Consider the following 15,255-nt stretch of genomic DNA (forward strand, 5'->3'; position numbering starts at 1 on the left):
AGCTGAGATCCCTCATAAAATCCTCCAAAGCTAGTTAGGAAAACAAAATCGCCACTGACTCTAAAGACAACCACAAAGCATTCTATAGCTATGTCAAGAATCTCAATGGCAACACTCAGATCTGCTCTGGGTTACAGCACAATGGCACTAAATATACAGAACCAACGAATATTGCCAACATCCTGGCAGATAGGTTCAGAGCTAACTTCACCCCTCTGTCATCCCCTAAAGGGCCCATCTCTATACCAGAAGAATGCAAAGTTCCTGTAATCGCGGCTGCACAGGGAAAAAACACACTATCCAAAGCCAAGAACACAGAATCCATGGGACCTGACGACATCCCAGGCTGTGTTCTACATGAACTACAGAATGAACTGGCACCCAACCTAAGTACCATGTTCAATCATAGCCTCACCTCAGGCTATGTGCCCACTGAATGGCGCACAGCGACAGTTATCCCACTCCACAAAGGGGGAGCCACCACATACTCCGGAAACTCCCCATTAGCCTAACAAGCCTGGTATGCAAGGTTATGGAGCGTATCATCATGGAACTTATAAACAATGACATTGGTAATCTCCAAACTCAGGACCCCACCCAGTTCGGGTTTGTAAAAGGCAGATCATGTCTCCTAAACTTGATAGACTTCTTTGAAGCAATCACCAAAGCCGTAGATGAGGGTAAGGTGGTTCACACAGCCTATCTAGATTTCGCCAAGGGTTTTGACACCATCCCCCACTCTGGAATTATAGATAAGCTCACTAAACTAGGTATAAATCCCTATGTCACAAGATGGGTTGCCAACTGGCTCACTGACAGAACCCACACTGTGAAAGTAGCAGACTCCAAATCCGGCTTCAGACCAGTGCCAAGTGGAGTACCACAGGGTTCAGTCCTGGGTCCTCTCCTGTTTGGTATCTACTTCTCTGAAGTACAGGCCAACACAGAAGGTCTTTGGCTAACGAAGTTTGCAGATGACTGCAAACTAGGAGCCATAATCAAAACTCCAGAAGATGTGGACATCCTACAAAAGGGCCTTGCTGAGACAGATGCCTGGTGTCAAAGCCATGGCCTCAAGCTCAATGCCAAAAAGTGCATTGTCATTCCTTTTGGTAAAAACTCAGTACCCATGAACTACCACATAGGTGGTAGTCTACTTAACACCAAAAGTGTGATAAGAGACCTTAGGACACAGGTGGACAGTAGTCTCTCCTTTGATAATCACATTGCCACAGTAGTGAGGAAATCCTTCTATGTGGCACACCTCATCACAAAAGGTTTCTCATCCAGGAAAAAAGAGGTCATTGTTCCCCTCTCGTCACTCATTAGACCCATTATAGAGTACAATGCCCCTTTTGGTATGTACCTCACAAGACATCTACAACAACTGGAAAGGCCACAGAAATACCTCACAAAGAGGATTACCGGCCTCAAAGAGATGCCCTATGCAGACCGTCTCAAAAGACTGCAGCTTTACTCCGTTGCATATCGCCTACTCAGAGGTGATTTCTGCCTAACATACAAAGCTATGTCAAACCCAGAGGTTTTAGACATGCTCCACTTAAAGAAATCCCAATCCCTATGAGCTACACGCTCTAGGGACCTAAACCTCGTCACCACATTAAACAGAACATGCTGGGAGGGATAGATTCCTGTCCCAGAGACTTCCCATACTCTGGAACAAACTACCTATCTATATCAAGCAAAGCTCCTCATTAGCACTGTTCAAGAAAAATCTTGATGATTGGATAGGAGATAGGAAATTCATCCTGGGGATCACTTCTGTGGCTCTGCTCGACAGTGGCACAGGAAAATAATTTTCTTGGGTGGCAAAAGCCAGGTTACCTTTGGCTAGACTTATATAGGCCCTAGGGCCAATAGCCTAGTACCTACCTATGAACCTAAGAAAGTGGTGGTGGCTGTAATACATAAAGAGGGTAAAGATCCATCAGATCCAGTTTCATACATGCCCATTTCATTCCTAAACCATGATTATAAAGACTGTATGTCTGTAATGACTAGAAAATGGCAAAGGTGATGCCAGAATTGTTAGATATGGATCAGTGTGGTTTTTTGGAGGTGAGGCAAACATTTGACAACATTAACAGAACACTGATGATCCAGAAGGAAGCAGAATTTAAGAAAATACCATTGTTCTTGGTAGATCTTGATGCAGAGAAAGCATTTTACAGAGTAAGCTGGGAGCTTATGAACAGGTCAGTGGAAGCATGTGCATTCCCTGATAAATTATAAGGTTGATTAGGAGGATATAAGGGATTGGAGGAGAAAATTAAAGTGGGTGGATTCCTCTCTGATAATTTCTCTTTTAGCAGGGGAACCAGGCAGGGGTGTCCTCTTTCCCCTTTGTTATTTGCATTATATTTATAACCATTGGCAAAGAAAATAAGGTACTCAGAAATTCAAGGATGTAATTGGTATGGTAGTCAAGTAAAGCTGGCTCTATTTGCAGATGATATTATTTGTACTTAATAAAACCAAAAAATGACATTTCATGGAATATTTTGGAAACAGTTTCAGATATTTTTAGGATACAAAATTAATGAAGCTAAAACAAAGGCAATAGTGGTAAATTATGTACCCACACAATATCCATATTAATGGCAATATGATAAAATGAAGTACTTAGGAGTAAGGATTAAAAAGGATTCTGGTGTGGCAGCTAAGGATATATGGGAAGAGACTAAACAAAAGATAATAACTCTGTTTTGTGGATATGAGTAGCAAGATACAAGCAGTTAAAATATTTTTAGTCCCTTTAGTTTTATACACAGGTCAGGCATATTTTTATCAACCAGAGGAGAAGTTGTGGATAGCAATTAATAAAGAGCTGAAGGATTTTATCTAGGAGGGAAAGATGACAAGAATCAAGTAGGATGAGCTTATTCTTCCAATAGAGCAAGGCGGTCTGGAATTTCCTGATTTAAAGGGTATTTCTAAGCTACACATTTAAGGCTCCTATACATACTACAAGCACAAACCTATAATTCAAAGTGGATGGAGATGATGACAAAACGGGGAAGCTCAAGAAACAAGGAGACTGAGATTTTAGTTGCATGTCCTTAAGGAGAATAACAATAACCATACAGAATATTAGATTCATAAAGTAGCAGAAAGTATGCTAAGAACTAAGCCAACATGGAAATGGAGAAAGGAGATTATGCCGATAGGGATAACTGCAATTAGGGATACATACAGTAGCCAAGAAGGGTCTGGAATTTATTGGCTAAAACTGACAAAAGTACCAAGGAGGTATTGGGAGCAAATAATTAGAGAGGGAAGGGTATTCAAATGGGAAGAAGCCAAGAATTTATTTGGACTGTAGGCTAGAGATTGCCTTTCTGTCAAGGATTGATATCAGAGTATAGGCAAAGAGAAAGAAATAGGGGGATCCTAAGCAAAAGACAAGCACTGGTAGAGGTTTTAGTAGAATCTAGAACAGAAGCTGCTGTTAAAACAGGAATAATTAGTAGAACATAAAAAATATTGCATGATAACTATAAGAATCAAAGGATGTTAGAAAGGATTGGGAAGAGAGATTGGATAAGCAAGTCACAAAGAAATGGGGGGTATGTATGTCTCCCAAACATGCAACAAAGTCTAGAAGATTTAGGATCCTTGCTTGGAAGTGTTTACATAGGTATTTTTATTCCCCAAGTAAACTCTAAAGAATTTTTTCTCAGGTAGATAGCAAATGTTGGAGGTGTGATGGGGAAGAAAGTGGTAATGGGGAATGTATTTTCTGGGAGTATAGTGAGTTAGCTTGGCGGCTATCCTTGCTATGGTAATTCTTCCATACCAAATGCTCACATGCACACTGACACTTATGGCCAATTTAGAGTGTCCAGTCCGCCTACTGCATGTGTTTTGGAATATGGGAGGAAACCAGAATACACGAAGGAAACCCAAAGGAACATAGGGTGGATATACAGACTCTGCACAGAAGACACTGTGGCCCACAGTTGAACCGGGGAACCTCTTGCTGTGAGGCAACAATGCTATCCGTTGTACCACTCTGACACCTTTATATCTTAATGTCCTTGCTATATTAGCTATTTAGTGGTCATAAGGGATTTTTTTGACCAGCTAACATCTACCTGGACCTACTTGACTCTATCAAGGTACCACCTAACATCCTTGGTGACTTCAACTACCCCAGCATAGACTGGGTGAACTATTCCTGCTCTAATGCACTCCCCCACAAGGGTAGATAACATTCTAGACTTAGTTCACACCAACATGGGTGACCGCTGCACCACCCCCATAGTAAGTTCTCCCCTGGTGAGGTCAGACCATCGGTCTGTCTCATTTGAAGTTTCTGTCGCATCCAACCTTCCCCCCAGCCATAACCAGGCTAGAGAACTTCTCAAAAGCTGACTACAACCTTCTAAGGGAGGGTAACAGTAGCTTCACACCACCGCCCCCCGTAGAGGATGCAGGCAAGTTATGCTGAACAGTATGCCAGTGCACAAGCACCTGTACAACTGCACGGACTCAGCCATACCCGACAGAACTAAAACCTGCTGAGCAAGGAAACACAAACCTATCTGGGGGACATCCTCTTTCAACAGACTTTGACAACAGTTTTTCCCTTTTGTTGTAAAGGGTAAAAAGGCATAAATTCCCAATTTGACAAACTCCCTCTTTAGCCTCAACAAGCAAATTAGATCACTAGTGAAAACCTCCAAAGCCAAATGTGAATCAAAACTAGCCTCCAGAACAAAGGTTAACCACAAAGCCTTTCTCAGTTAAGTCAGGAACCTCCATGGCAAAGCCCAGGTTTTTCCAAATTAGTTCTTAGCAGTACCACTTACACTGATCCTTTTGACTTAGCCAACCTGCTAGCAGATAAGTTCAGCGCAAACTTCAATCCCCTGCCCCCCAAAGGTCCATTCAGCATCCCCGATACTTGTCCAACATCTCACATCTCTGTAGATGAAGTGTTAAAGGCCCTAGCCAAGGCAAAGAACACAGCTTCTGTGGGACCTGATAGTCCTGGGTGTATTCTGCACCATCTCCAGCAAGAACTAACCTCACCATTGAGCACCCTATTCAATGATAGTCATTTCATTTCAGCAGAGTGAAGAACTACCATTGTCATCTCTTGCACAAAGGTGGTGCTACTACTGACCCTGGAAACTATTGCCCCATTAGCTTGACAAGTCTGGTCTATAAGGCCATGGAGCGCATTATTATGGACACCATAAACAAGGACATAGGCAGTCTCCAAGCATTTGACCTATTCAGTTCGGATTTGTCAAGGCCGATCTTGCCTGTTGAACCTGTTTGACTTTTTTGAGACGATCACCAAGGCTCTGAATGAGGGAAAGTCAGTGTATGCAGCTTTCCTTGACTTGGCCAAAGCCTTTGACACAATCCCTCACTTGGACATCATCAAAAAGCTAACACAACATTTGTAAATCCCTCTCTCATCAGGGGGGTGCCCAACTGGCTAACCAATAGGACTCACAAGGTCAAAATAGGTGCCTCTACCTCTGACAGCAGACCTGTCACTAGTGGTGTTCCTCAGGGATCTGTTCTGGGACCCCTACTGCTTGGCATTTACTTCTCAGAGGTCCGGGCAAAGAAAAAAGGCTTGTGGCTGACCAGATTTGCAGATAACTGTAAGCTGGGTGCTGTCATTGACACCTCAAGTGATGTTAACGTTCTACAAGAGGGTCTCACAACAACAAATGACTGGTGCCAAAATCATGGCGTTAAGTTAAATGCAAAACAAATATATTGTCATACAATTCAGCAAAAACATGGCCCCTACTATTTACCACATCAGCGGTAACCCTCTAAGCACACAACCTGTGGTGAGAGAGACCTGGATATACAGATTGACAACAGTCTCACATTCAACCATCATGTAGCGGCAATAGTCAGAAAAGCATTTTACTTGGTTCATCTTATACATTAAAGGGATTGCATCTAGAAAAAAAGGAGGTTATTCCCTCTCTGTACTCCTCCCTCATTAGGCCAATAATTAAGTATAACATGTACAATAATTTGGTGTGTACCTTTCCAAACATCTGCTCCAACTGGAAAGTCCACTGAAATACCTCACAAAGAGAATCCATGGCCTGCAACACCTATCTCATGTGGACGGGCTCAGATCACTATCACTCATCTCATTATCATATAGATTGCTCAGAGGTGACCTGTGTCTCCAACAAAGCAATCTCAGACCCTGCCCTACTAGAGATGCTCCATATCCATAAGTCTTAACTCCTCACACATTACCCTGTCAAAAGGCCTAAATCTAATATGCAACATTAATAAAACCTGTTGGAGAGAGAGGTTTGTCTCCCAGAGTCTGCCCTTTCTCTGGAATAGACTCCCCATACATGCCAAACAAAGTATGTCGTTGTGAACCTATTCAAGCACAACCTTGATAAGTTGATGGGAAACCACAAATTTGTCCCAGGGGTTACACCTGTGTCCTTCATTCACAGAGGTGTGAGAGGTGCTGATTGAGGTTTCTTTTTTGGTGATAAACTCTTGGCTAGGTTTGTAAGGGCCCCAGGGCCATTAGCCTAGTAAACTCCTATGATCCTACAATCTTGTTAATGAATGAATGAATTGAAGAAGTTGCTGTCTTTGGACATTGGTCACTTGTTCTTGGTAGGGTTACATAGTTTTTAGAATTGATAGGTTGTGCAACTATTGATACTTAATTCTTATCTCTACTTTTGATATTTGTTCATGAATATTTGTACATATCCATTCATATTTCTAGACACGTTTACATGGTCGTTAGTATCCAGAGAATGATTGCTGTGGCAGGTGGAATTACGTAAATGGTATTGGCAGCTTCTGTCATCAGTTGTTGATTGTTCAGAGTAAAGTATAACCTTTTTTATTTTGTTTATGCATTTTATTTTTTTTTTATCCTGGTTCCCAATAGATTTTGGTGGCTGAAGATTTCTGCTTTGGCAGAGAGTGGAGACTGGGAAGAGCTGGAAAAGTTTTCAAAAAGTAAAAAATCACCAATTGGATATCTGGTAAGATGATTTTACTTTGCTCAGAAATTATTTATACGGGATTGCTTAAAAAAAGATGTGCATGTACTGGTCATCTTTTTACATGGGATTTTTTAATAAATATTGAGGGTAACTATCTTGTTTTTTTTTTATGTTGAGTAAACCTGGTATATATTCTTCTGAATCAGCACAGTTGATAAGACATTTCAAATGTTCGTTAAATGTTTTGCTCAAAATTACTAGGCAATATACAAAACGTGAAAAGGGTTATCACCCCAAAAATTTGGAGACAGATTCTCAGTCTCTTCTCTGTCTCTCTCTGATGTTCTTCGTGTTTCACTGTTGCAGTCATCACACTTGGGTTATCTGCCTACAGATAGCCCTCAATCGGCCTGAATACCAGAGATTTAGTATTTCTGCGTCAGATGCTGTCGCTTCTTCCATGACATCAGGTAGTCAGGGGTATAATAACAGGCAGCCGACGCCATTACACCAGTCTTCCTTGCCGAGGAGGAGCCCGAAGCAGAAGCAGTGTGCAAGCGCCGGTCGGCCGCTACCTGAATTTTTGTTTTCGAGTTGAATAATCCTGAAGTCTTCTAAAGCTAATTACCCCATTGGGGACCCTTTTTTCTTGCTCTAACCGATGTCAGAAAAAGTTAACAATTGTCTTACCTGTGGAAAGCAAATACCTCACAGAGATTTTCATTCTTACTGCGTCACCTGTTTACGCCCAGACTGCGACGTCCCTCGCTGTCAGTTTTGTGCCTTGTTTAACACCCAAACCGTTCATTGTCGGGCTATCTCTGTCGCTAAATTCTTTCGCTCTTTATCTCTGTATTCTGAAATGGCTTTGGGAAGCCATCTGGCTACCAATCTTCCAAAAAAAGTAAGGATAAAGTCAGAGACAGACCGCATAGGTCCAATACTGCCGACGACACTTCCATTAAGCTAGTCGCCAGTCTGCCAGTACTCAGTGAGGCGCCTTTGCAGCCCCTGATGCCTGCTTCTGTGGATTCGCAGGCCTCTGCTGAGACCCATTCGGGGTCCGGTATGCCGCAAGATGCTTCTTCGACTATGGAACCAGCGAATGTTCCTACCTTAGTGGATCCAAAGCTGCTGTGCTGGCATCGGCTTCTGAAGAAGTTTTTTGTCCTATCGATATTCGAATAAAACCAATGACTTCATTTTTAACCAAAACTACCGAGTTTCTTAGGCCCAGAGTATGCACTACGCCTAGAAAACCGACGACCAAAGAGCATGCTCAGGCACCCATGCCACAAAAGCAAATGCTTAGAATGGCTGAAGACCTCATTACGCTGATTAGGGGAAGCCAGCCTTCCCCTGCTAAGAGCAAAGAATCCAGTTCCCTTCAGGTTCTACAGATCAGGAGTCTGATGATTCTGACCTTTCTGTTTATGAAGACATGCCGTTATCCGCTTATGAGAATTCAGATGCAGAGGAATCCATTCCCTCTGCCTCCCTCCAGAGGATTTTTCTTTTGGTGAAACCTTGCATACTTTAAGAGAGCATTTCCATTGGGAATGCCAAGACTATCCTCAGTCCAAAAAGAGACTCAGAGAATTTTTAGAGCTGCCTCAGCACAGGCCTTTAGCTATACCGCCTGTCCTGGATGTTGTGAATGATGTTTTCATGGAATCCAGTCTTAACCCAGACACTTTACCTTCTGCTCCTAGGAAACCAGGCAGGTATTACAGAGTAAGAATCAAAAAAACAAGTCCAGAGTACAGTGAAGTGCAGCAAAAAATGTACAAAGGTAGAAGTATAAACTGCACGCAGACTTACAGAGCAGAAACTTTAATAAAACAACAAAAAAGCAAAGGTAAGCACTTTCACGACTCAGTGGTCGCTTCTTCAGACAATTGTACTTGCTAAAAACATTCATTTAAATAGTAGCTTACCATCACAGCTTAAAATCATTAACCAATTAAATAAATAAACTATATGTTGCAACATTATCAAGAAAAATTGGAATATTTTGTGACATTCCAGGTTTTATTGAAAAGTTTTGTGAAACACCCTCATTTTCTTTTAAAAATAATAAATCATTACAACATCTGTGCCATAAATCAGCACATTCACAATCACCTAAGTCCACGAGGATAGGCACTTTCCCATGCAGAAATTGTTCTGCTTGTAAGTATATTTATAGTCAAGCGCTATATATACATCCTTCATGTCACTTTAAAATCCCTTTACATCACTATGCAGATTGCAGAACTGCGAATGTTGTTTATTTTGCCTTCTGCCAAAAATGGCATGCTTATTTTGTTTGTGTCTTTCGGCTTTTAGGTGTCGCCACAATGGAACTCCGGTCTGCTAATGATTGGTAGTGGATTTTTACGTACCGGGTTACCAGCCCTGACACACAACTTTCAACGAAGGCACGCCCCATTCACATATGCCTCCACACAGAAGACACCCTAGCTGAGAATCGAACGGGACAACGTCTTGCTATGAGGCGACAGTGCTACCGCAGCAGAACCTTCAAAGACAGAGTTTTAGAACATAACAGAGACATTAGAAATAATAAGAAAACAAATGCATTGGCAGTACATGTTATGAATACTGACTCGGCACATAGCTTTAAGTTTTTAATTTTACAAGTTCTCATTTGTTCCAATACAGGGGGTTATACAGAGAATCAAACAGAGGCTGCTAAGCAAAAGTGGATCCTCTTGTTAAATGCAAAAAACATCCTGGGTTGAACAATATGTTTTCCTTAAAACCCTTTTTGAAAGCACACCCTCTTAAACACAAGTAATTATATACTACTTTATAATCAGTTTTTGTTTTTAACATACCATTTGTTTTTAAGATGTCCTTTATAAAAGTTTCTGAGACTTTTCCTTCTCTTTTTTGATATCTTATTAAATTATTAGCTTAGCTAATTGGTTAATGATTTTAAGCTGTGATGGTAAGCTACTATTTAAATGAATGTTTTTAGCAAGTACAATTGTCTGAAGAAGCGACCTGTGAGTAGTGAAAATGCTTACCTTTGCTTTTTTGTTGTTTTATTAAAGTTTCTGCTCTGTAAGTCTACGTGCAGTTTATACTTCTACCCAGGTATTACAGAGTACCTGATTCTCACAAGTTTCTTTTCAAGAATCCTACTGCTGACCCAGAGATCATTTCCCAGGGACCTAAAGGTATTAAGGCTACGTCAGCCAAAAATCCTACCCCTTCGGACAGGGATTGCAGAGCTTTGGACAGATGCAGTAAGAAGGTATACACCTCTGCAACTCTTGCTATCAGGGCATTGAATTGCCAGTTTCTTATGCTGAAATACCAGCAACATATTATGGAACTTATTAAACAAAAAGTGGTAACCTTTCCAGATTGTGCAGAAAATAAAGAATTGCAGGAGCTTATGCATTCTACAAATCAAGTAAGTAAGCATACTATGCAACGTGGCTTTGATGCACTAGAAGCATCTTGCAGGGCAGCAGTCACTGGCTCTGTACTGAGAAGACATGCCTGGCTGAAGGAGCAGACCTTGCCAGAGCATGTCAAATCTAAATTACTAGACGCTCCTTTGAATAAGGGCTGTTTGTTTGGCACCAAAGCAGAAGAAGTTCTTAAAAAGATGGAAGAAAAGGCTAAATCTATGCAAACTGTTAAAGAATTCCTACAAGTACAGCCACCTAGATTCAGTAGGCGTTGCCCTTCAAAACACTGATCCTTTCCAGCCCACTCAAGGCCTTCCCAAACAAGAGCCAGGGGAAACAGACCACCCAGACTACAGTCTCAGGGTATGCAGAGATCTAAGCAATGGAGTGCCCCCACCCCTAAAGCAGGGAGTGGTAAGCCACCTCCTTATGGTAAAAGCTAGCAATGACTTCTCAACTCTATCTCCCAGCCGTACCCAATTGCTTGTGCCCCTAGGAGGAAAACTTGCCCTTCATGCAAAAAAAACTTTATGTCCATCACTCAGGACCAATGGGTCCTAAACATTGTATCCCAGGGGTACACATTTTATTTCCATTCACTGCCAACTCCATGCGGGTTTTCAGACCTTCCTCCAGACCAGTGGGCAGAGGCTCAAAACCAGGTACTTTCCCTGCTCAACATCAGAGCTATTCAGCCTGTTCCAGTAGAACAGAGGGGTCAAGGATTCTACTCCAAACTGTTCCTGATACCCAGGAAAGAGGGCTCTTGGTGCCCAATCCTAGATCTTTCAGTTCTCAACACCTTCCTGGTGGTACCAAAATTCAAGATGCTTACCCTGCAACAGCTTCTCCCAATGTTAGACAAGGATGCCTGGTTAGTCACCCTAGACTTAAAAGAAGCCTATCTGCACATCCCCATAAGGGAGTCATGCAGGACGTATCTATGTTTCAGGGCAGGGTCTATGCATTATCAGTTCTCTGCACTTCCCTTGGGGTTATCTACTGCGCCCGGGGTATTCACAAAATGCCTGGCTCCAGCCATTGCATACTGCAGGCAGAGAAACATCCAAATTTACCCATACTTGGATGACTGCCTGATTCAGGCGGACAGTTAGGAATTGCTGCTTCAGCATCTGGCATTTGTAAAAAGCCTTCTCACTTCACTGGGGTACACCATCAACAAAAAGAAATCACAACTGGTACCCAGTCAAAAGATTATATTCCTGGGAGAAAGCTTGGACACAGCTTTCCAGATGGCATTCCTCACTTCAAAAAAACAGGTCTATCTGACAGACTACTTCAAACTAATGGCCACCAGAACCGAGCTATCTGCAGGACAAATACTGCAAGCCCTAGGATTCATGGCCTCATGTATTCTGCTAATTCAATATGCAAGACTGCATATGAGGAAACTTCAGTGGTACTTAAAAAGACTTTGGTGTCAACATTCTCAGGACCTGGAAACAGTCATTCCTATCATACCTTGTCCAAGGGCAGAATTCCTTTGGTGGGCAGAAGCTTGCAACCACAACAAGGGACTGCCTTTTACTCAACCCCACACCGTCCAGACCCTGACCACAGATGGATCAGACTATGCCTGGGGGGCTCACATATCTGGCAAATGTGTTCAGGGCCACTGGAGCTCAAGTCAAATTCTCCTGCACATCAACCAAAAATAGATGCTAGCTGTATAGAATATCCTGACAGCTTTCAGATACCTACTCTTTCAAGGACAACTGCTGATAAAAACTGACAACACCACAGTTATGTGGTACATCAACAAGCAGGGGGAAAACCCATTCTTACCCACTCTACAGGTTAGCCATGGCCCTGTGGGACACGGCATTGGACAACCAAGTCCATCTACAAGCTCAGTTCCTACCAGGCGAACAAAACTCACTGGCAGACGACTTAAGCAGAAATCTCCTAGACCCACATGAGTGGAAATTGGAGCCCAGCACCTTCAACCTTCTGATCTAGAAATGGGGGACCCCAGAGGTGGATCTTTTTGCCTCCCCCGACAATCACCAGTTAAGCAACTTCTGCACCAGAAACGCTCACAGCAGTGCCTGGAAGGTGGATGCCCTATCCTTTCAATGGGAAAATCCTCTCAATCTATGCCTTTCCCCCTCTGCCCCTTCTCAGAAGAGTATTACTCAAGATAAAACAAGACAGGCCAAGGACAATTCTGATTGTCCCGGACTGGCCATGGCAGCACTGGTACCCACTCCTGCGCAGCCTGACAACGGTGCCACCCTGGCACCATCACCAGACCCCAACCCTGCTTTCTCAGCAGGAGGGACAGATTTTGCATCCACAGTTGCAAACCCTAAATATTGCAGCCTGGCTTATTCCTTAAATACTCCACCAGCAACCCTAAGCAGAAGGCCCAGTACAAGGAAATCCCATACTGAAAAGTGGAAAAGGTATTGTTCTTGGATTCAGTTTAAAGGAAAGGAGACAGCACTGCCCTCCTTACCTCTAATCCTGGATTACCTAGCAGAACTACTCCACAGAGGACTATCCTTCTCCTCCATTAAGATCCATGCCTCTGCCATCTCAGCTCATTACAATACTGAGCCACCCCTATTCTCTCACTCTGTCATCAAACAGTTCCTGAGAGGGGCAAACAACTTAAGGCCACCAAGGAGAGCGCCCACCCCTGCTTGGGGCCTTAACTGTGTACTGGAAAAGCGAACGCTTCCACCATTTGAACCTGCTGCTTCAGCAGAGTTAAAATTCTTCTCCTGGAAAACAGCCTTGCTTCTAACCATCACTTCAGCTAGAAGAGTGTCTAGGTTACAAGCACTGATGGCTGTAGAACCCTTCATCATTTTCCATGCTGACAGGGTTTCCCTCAGGACTAACCCTTTCTTTATGGCTAAAGTGTCCAGTGTGGCTCTAAATCAATCCATCCATTTGCCAACCTTCTTCCCTAATCCTCAAAATAAAGGGGAAAGGATCCTGCACTCTTTGGAAGTGCACAGACAGCTCAGGTTCTACCTTGATAGGTCTAAACCTTTCAGAAAGTCTAACCAGTTGCTAGTCAGCTTTGCAACAGGGGCAGAGGGCAAGGCCATTTCAAAACAAACCATTTCCAAATGGATAGCACACTGCATCCATTTCTGCTACAAGCACCATGGAAAACCAAACCCTCAGGGGGTCAGAACACATTCCACTAGGGCTACATCTACCTCTACAGCATTTCTCAGGGGAGTCCCTACCAGGGACATACTGGAAGCTGCTACCTGGAGTTCTGTACACACCTTCACCAAGCATTACCACCTGCCTGTCTTTTCCAAATCCAGGGCAGGATTTGCTACAGCAGTCTTGCAAGGCCTACTAGCCAGCCCTAACTCTTTTTGAATGCCTCTACCCTTCCTCAGCTTTGGGAATCAACCCAAGTGTGATGACTGCAACAGTGAAACATGAAGAACATAGTACAGTTGTGTACACTTACCACAAATGTGAATATTTGAGTGTATTCACTGTTGCAGTCCTGGTTTTCCTCCCTCCAGCCCCTGGTTTTCTCTTTCTCTTTATCTCTCCTCTCTATGGCTATTCCTACTGGTATTGGTATTTACTTTTTACTGGTGCTGTTTCCACACCATATCCTAGCTTCCTATTTGGGGGCTCCTGACATTTGGGGCAAGAAAAGATGATGTAATGGCTTCAGCTGCCTGTTTTTATACCCCTGACAACCTGAAGTAATGGAAGAAGCAACAGCATCTGACGCAGAAATACTAAGTCTCTGGTATTCGGGCCGACTGAGGGCTACCTGCAGGCAGATAATCCAAGTGTGATGACTGCAACAGTGAATACACTTGAACATCTACATTTATGGTAAGTGTACACAACTGTACTTTCTTCAGTCCGAGTTTTCAGGTTTTGGTTTTATCTTTATCCACTGCATCTACAGAATGGACTGACTGAAATTAAATTGTGGGTTTATGTATGTCTGTGTCTGGCTTTATAGATACAAGCATTTACATGGGAACATGGAACCACTTGCATTTTTCAACTGAATTTACACACACACGCATATATATATATATATATATATATATATATATATATAAATACATTTTTTTTTTTTTTTTTTTTTTGACATTTGTTGACTGGGAAAGTCCACTGGGTCAGAATAACCAATTTTTTATTGGAGGCCTGGGGAGAAAAGCTGCAGTAACAAATTAAAAATTACTACAGCAAACAACTAAACAAAAATTATTATACAACAAGATAAGATTTACAGTAATAAGAAACCATGCAAATATAAATAGCATTCCTTAGTGATAGAAATAGAAATGCAGTGTACAGAGTCATTATGCAGTGAAAATAAATGACAGTAGAACTTGGAGTATATAAATGGATAACTTGTTGAGGACATTCAGTATAAACAATCATGACACACAGTATATTCTGTACAATATGAAGGAGATTATACTTTGCCTTGTGAAAGTTTCTTAGGTATTAGATATTGATTAGTATACTTTGTTTAATAGAAAGTCACAGAAGTGCAGTTGGTTTACTAGTATTTCAGTTGCTCTAAAGAAGGGGTATTCTAGTCATTGGTGTTGGTTTATGGTGGTACGAAGTTCTGATCACAAGGACAGATGTGATTATTAAGAAGGTGATTTTTTAGGGTGACTTTGAATGTTTTCATAGACTCAGTTTGTGTTTTGGAGGGGGGTATGGCATTCCATAGCTTTGCTGTGGAGTAAGAGTATAAGCTTTGTCCAGCACTCTTATTGGATTTGTATACAGTAAAAAGCTGTTTATTAGTAGAATGAAGATTTCAGGTTGGGATGTAGGATTGTACAGTAGAATGTAGTGATGGGTAGTTA

The 15,255-nt window shown here is 42.2% G+C and overlaps 1 protein-coding gene across 1 annotated transcript in view; it reads left to right on the forward strand.

The window, feature by feature from the left end:
* Positions 1-15,255, forward strand: part of VPS16 (VPS16 core subunit of CORVET and HOPS complexes) — a 1,917,946-nt gene that overhangs the window by 1,794,425 nt on the left and 108,266 nt on the right. The window contains exon 22 of the mRNA XM_044060689.1: positions 6,929-7,025. Coding sequence (XP_043916624.1) covers positions 6,929-7,025 — 97 coding nt within the window. The remainder of the gene's footprint in view (positions 1-6,928; positions 7,026-15,255) is intronic.

This window comes from Protopterus annectens, chromosome 2.part0, assembly GCF_019279795.1.
Source record: "Protopterus annectens isolate FY-2018-M chromosome 2.part0, PAN1.0, whole genome shotgun sequence".
In the NCBI taxonomy this organism is placed as follows: Eukaryota; Metazoa; Chordata; order Ceratodontiformes; family Protopteridae; genus Protopterus; species Protopterus annectens.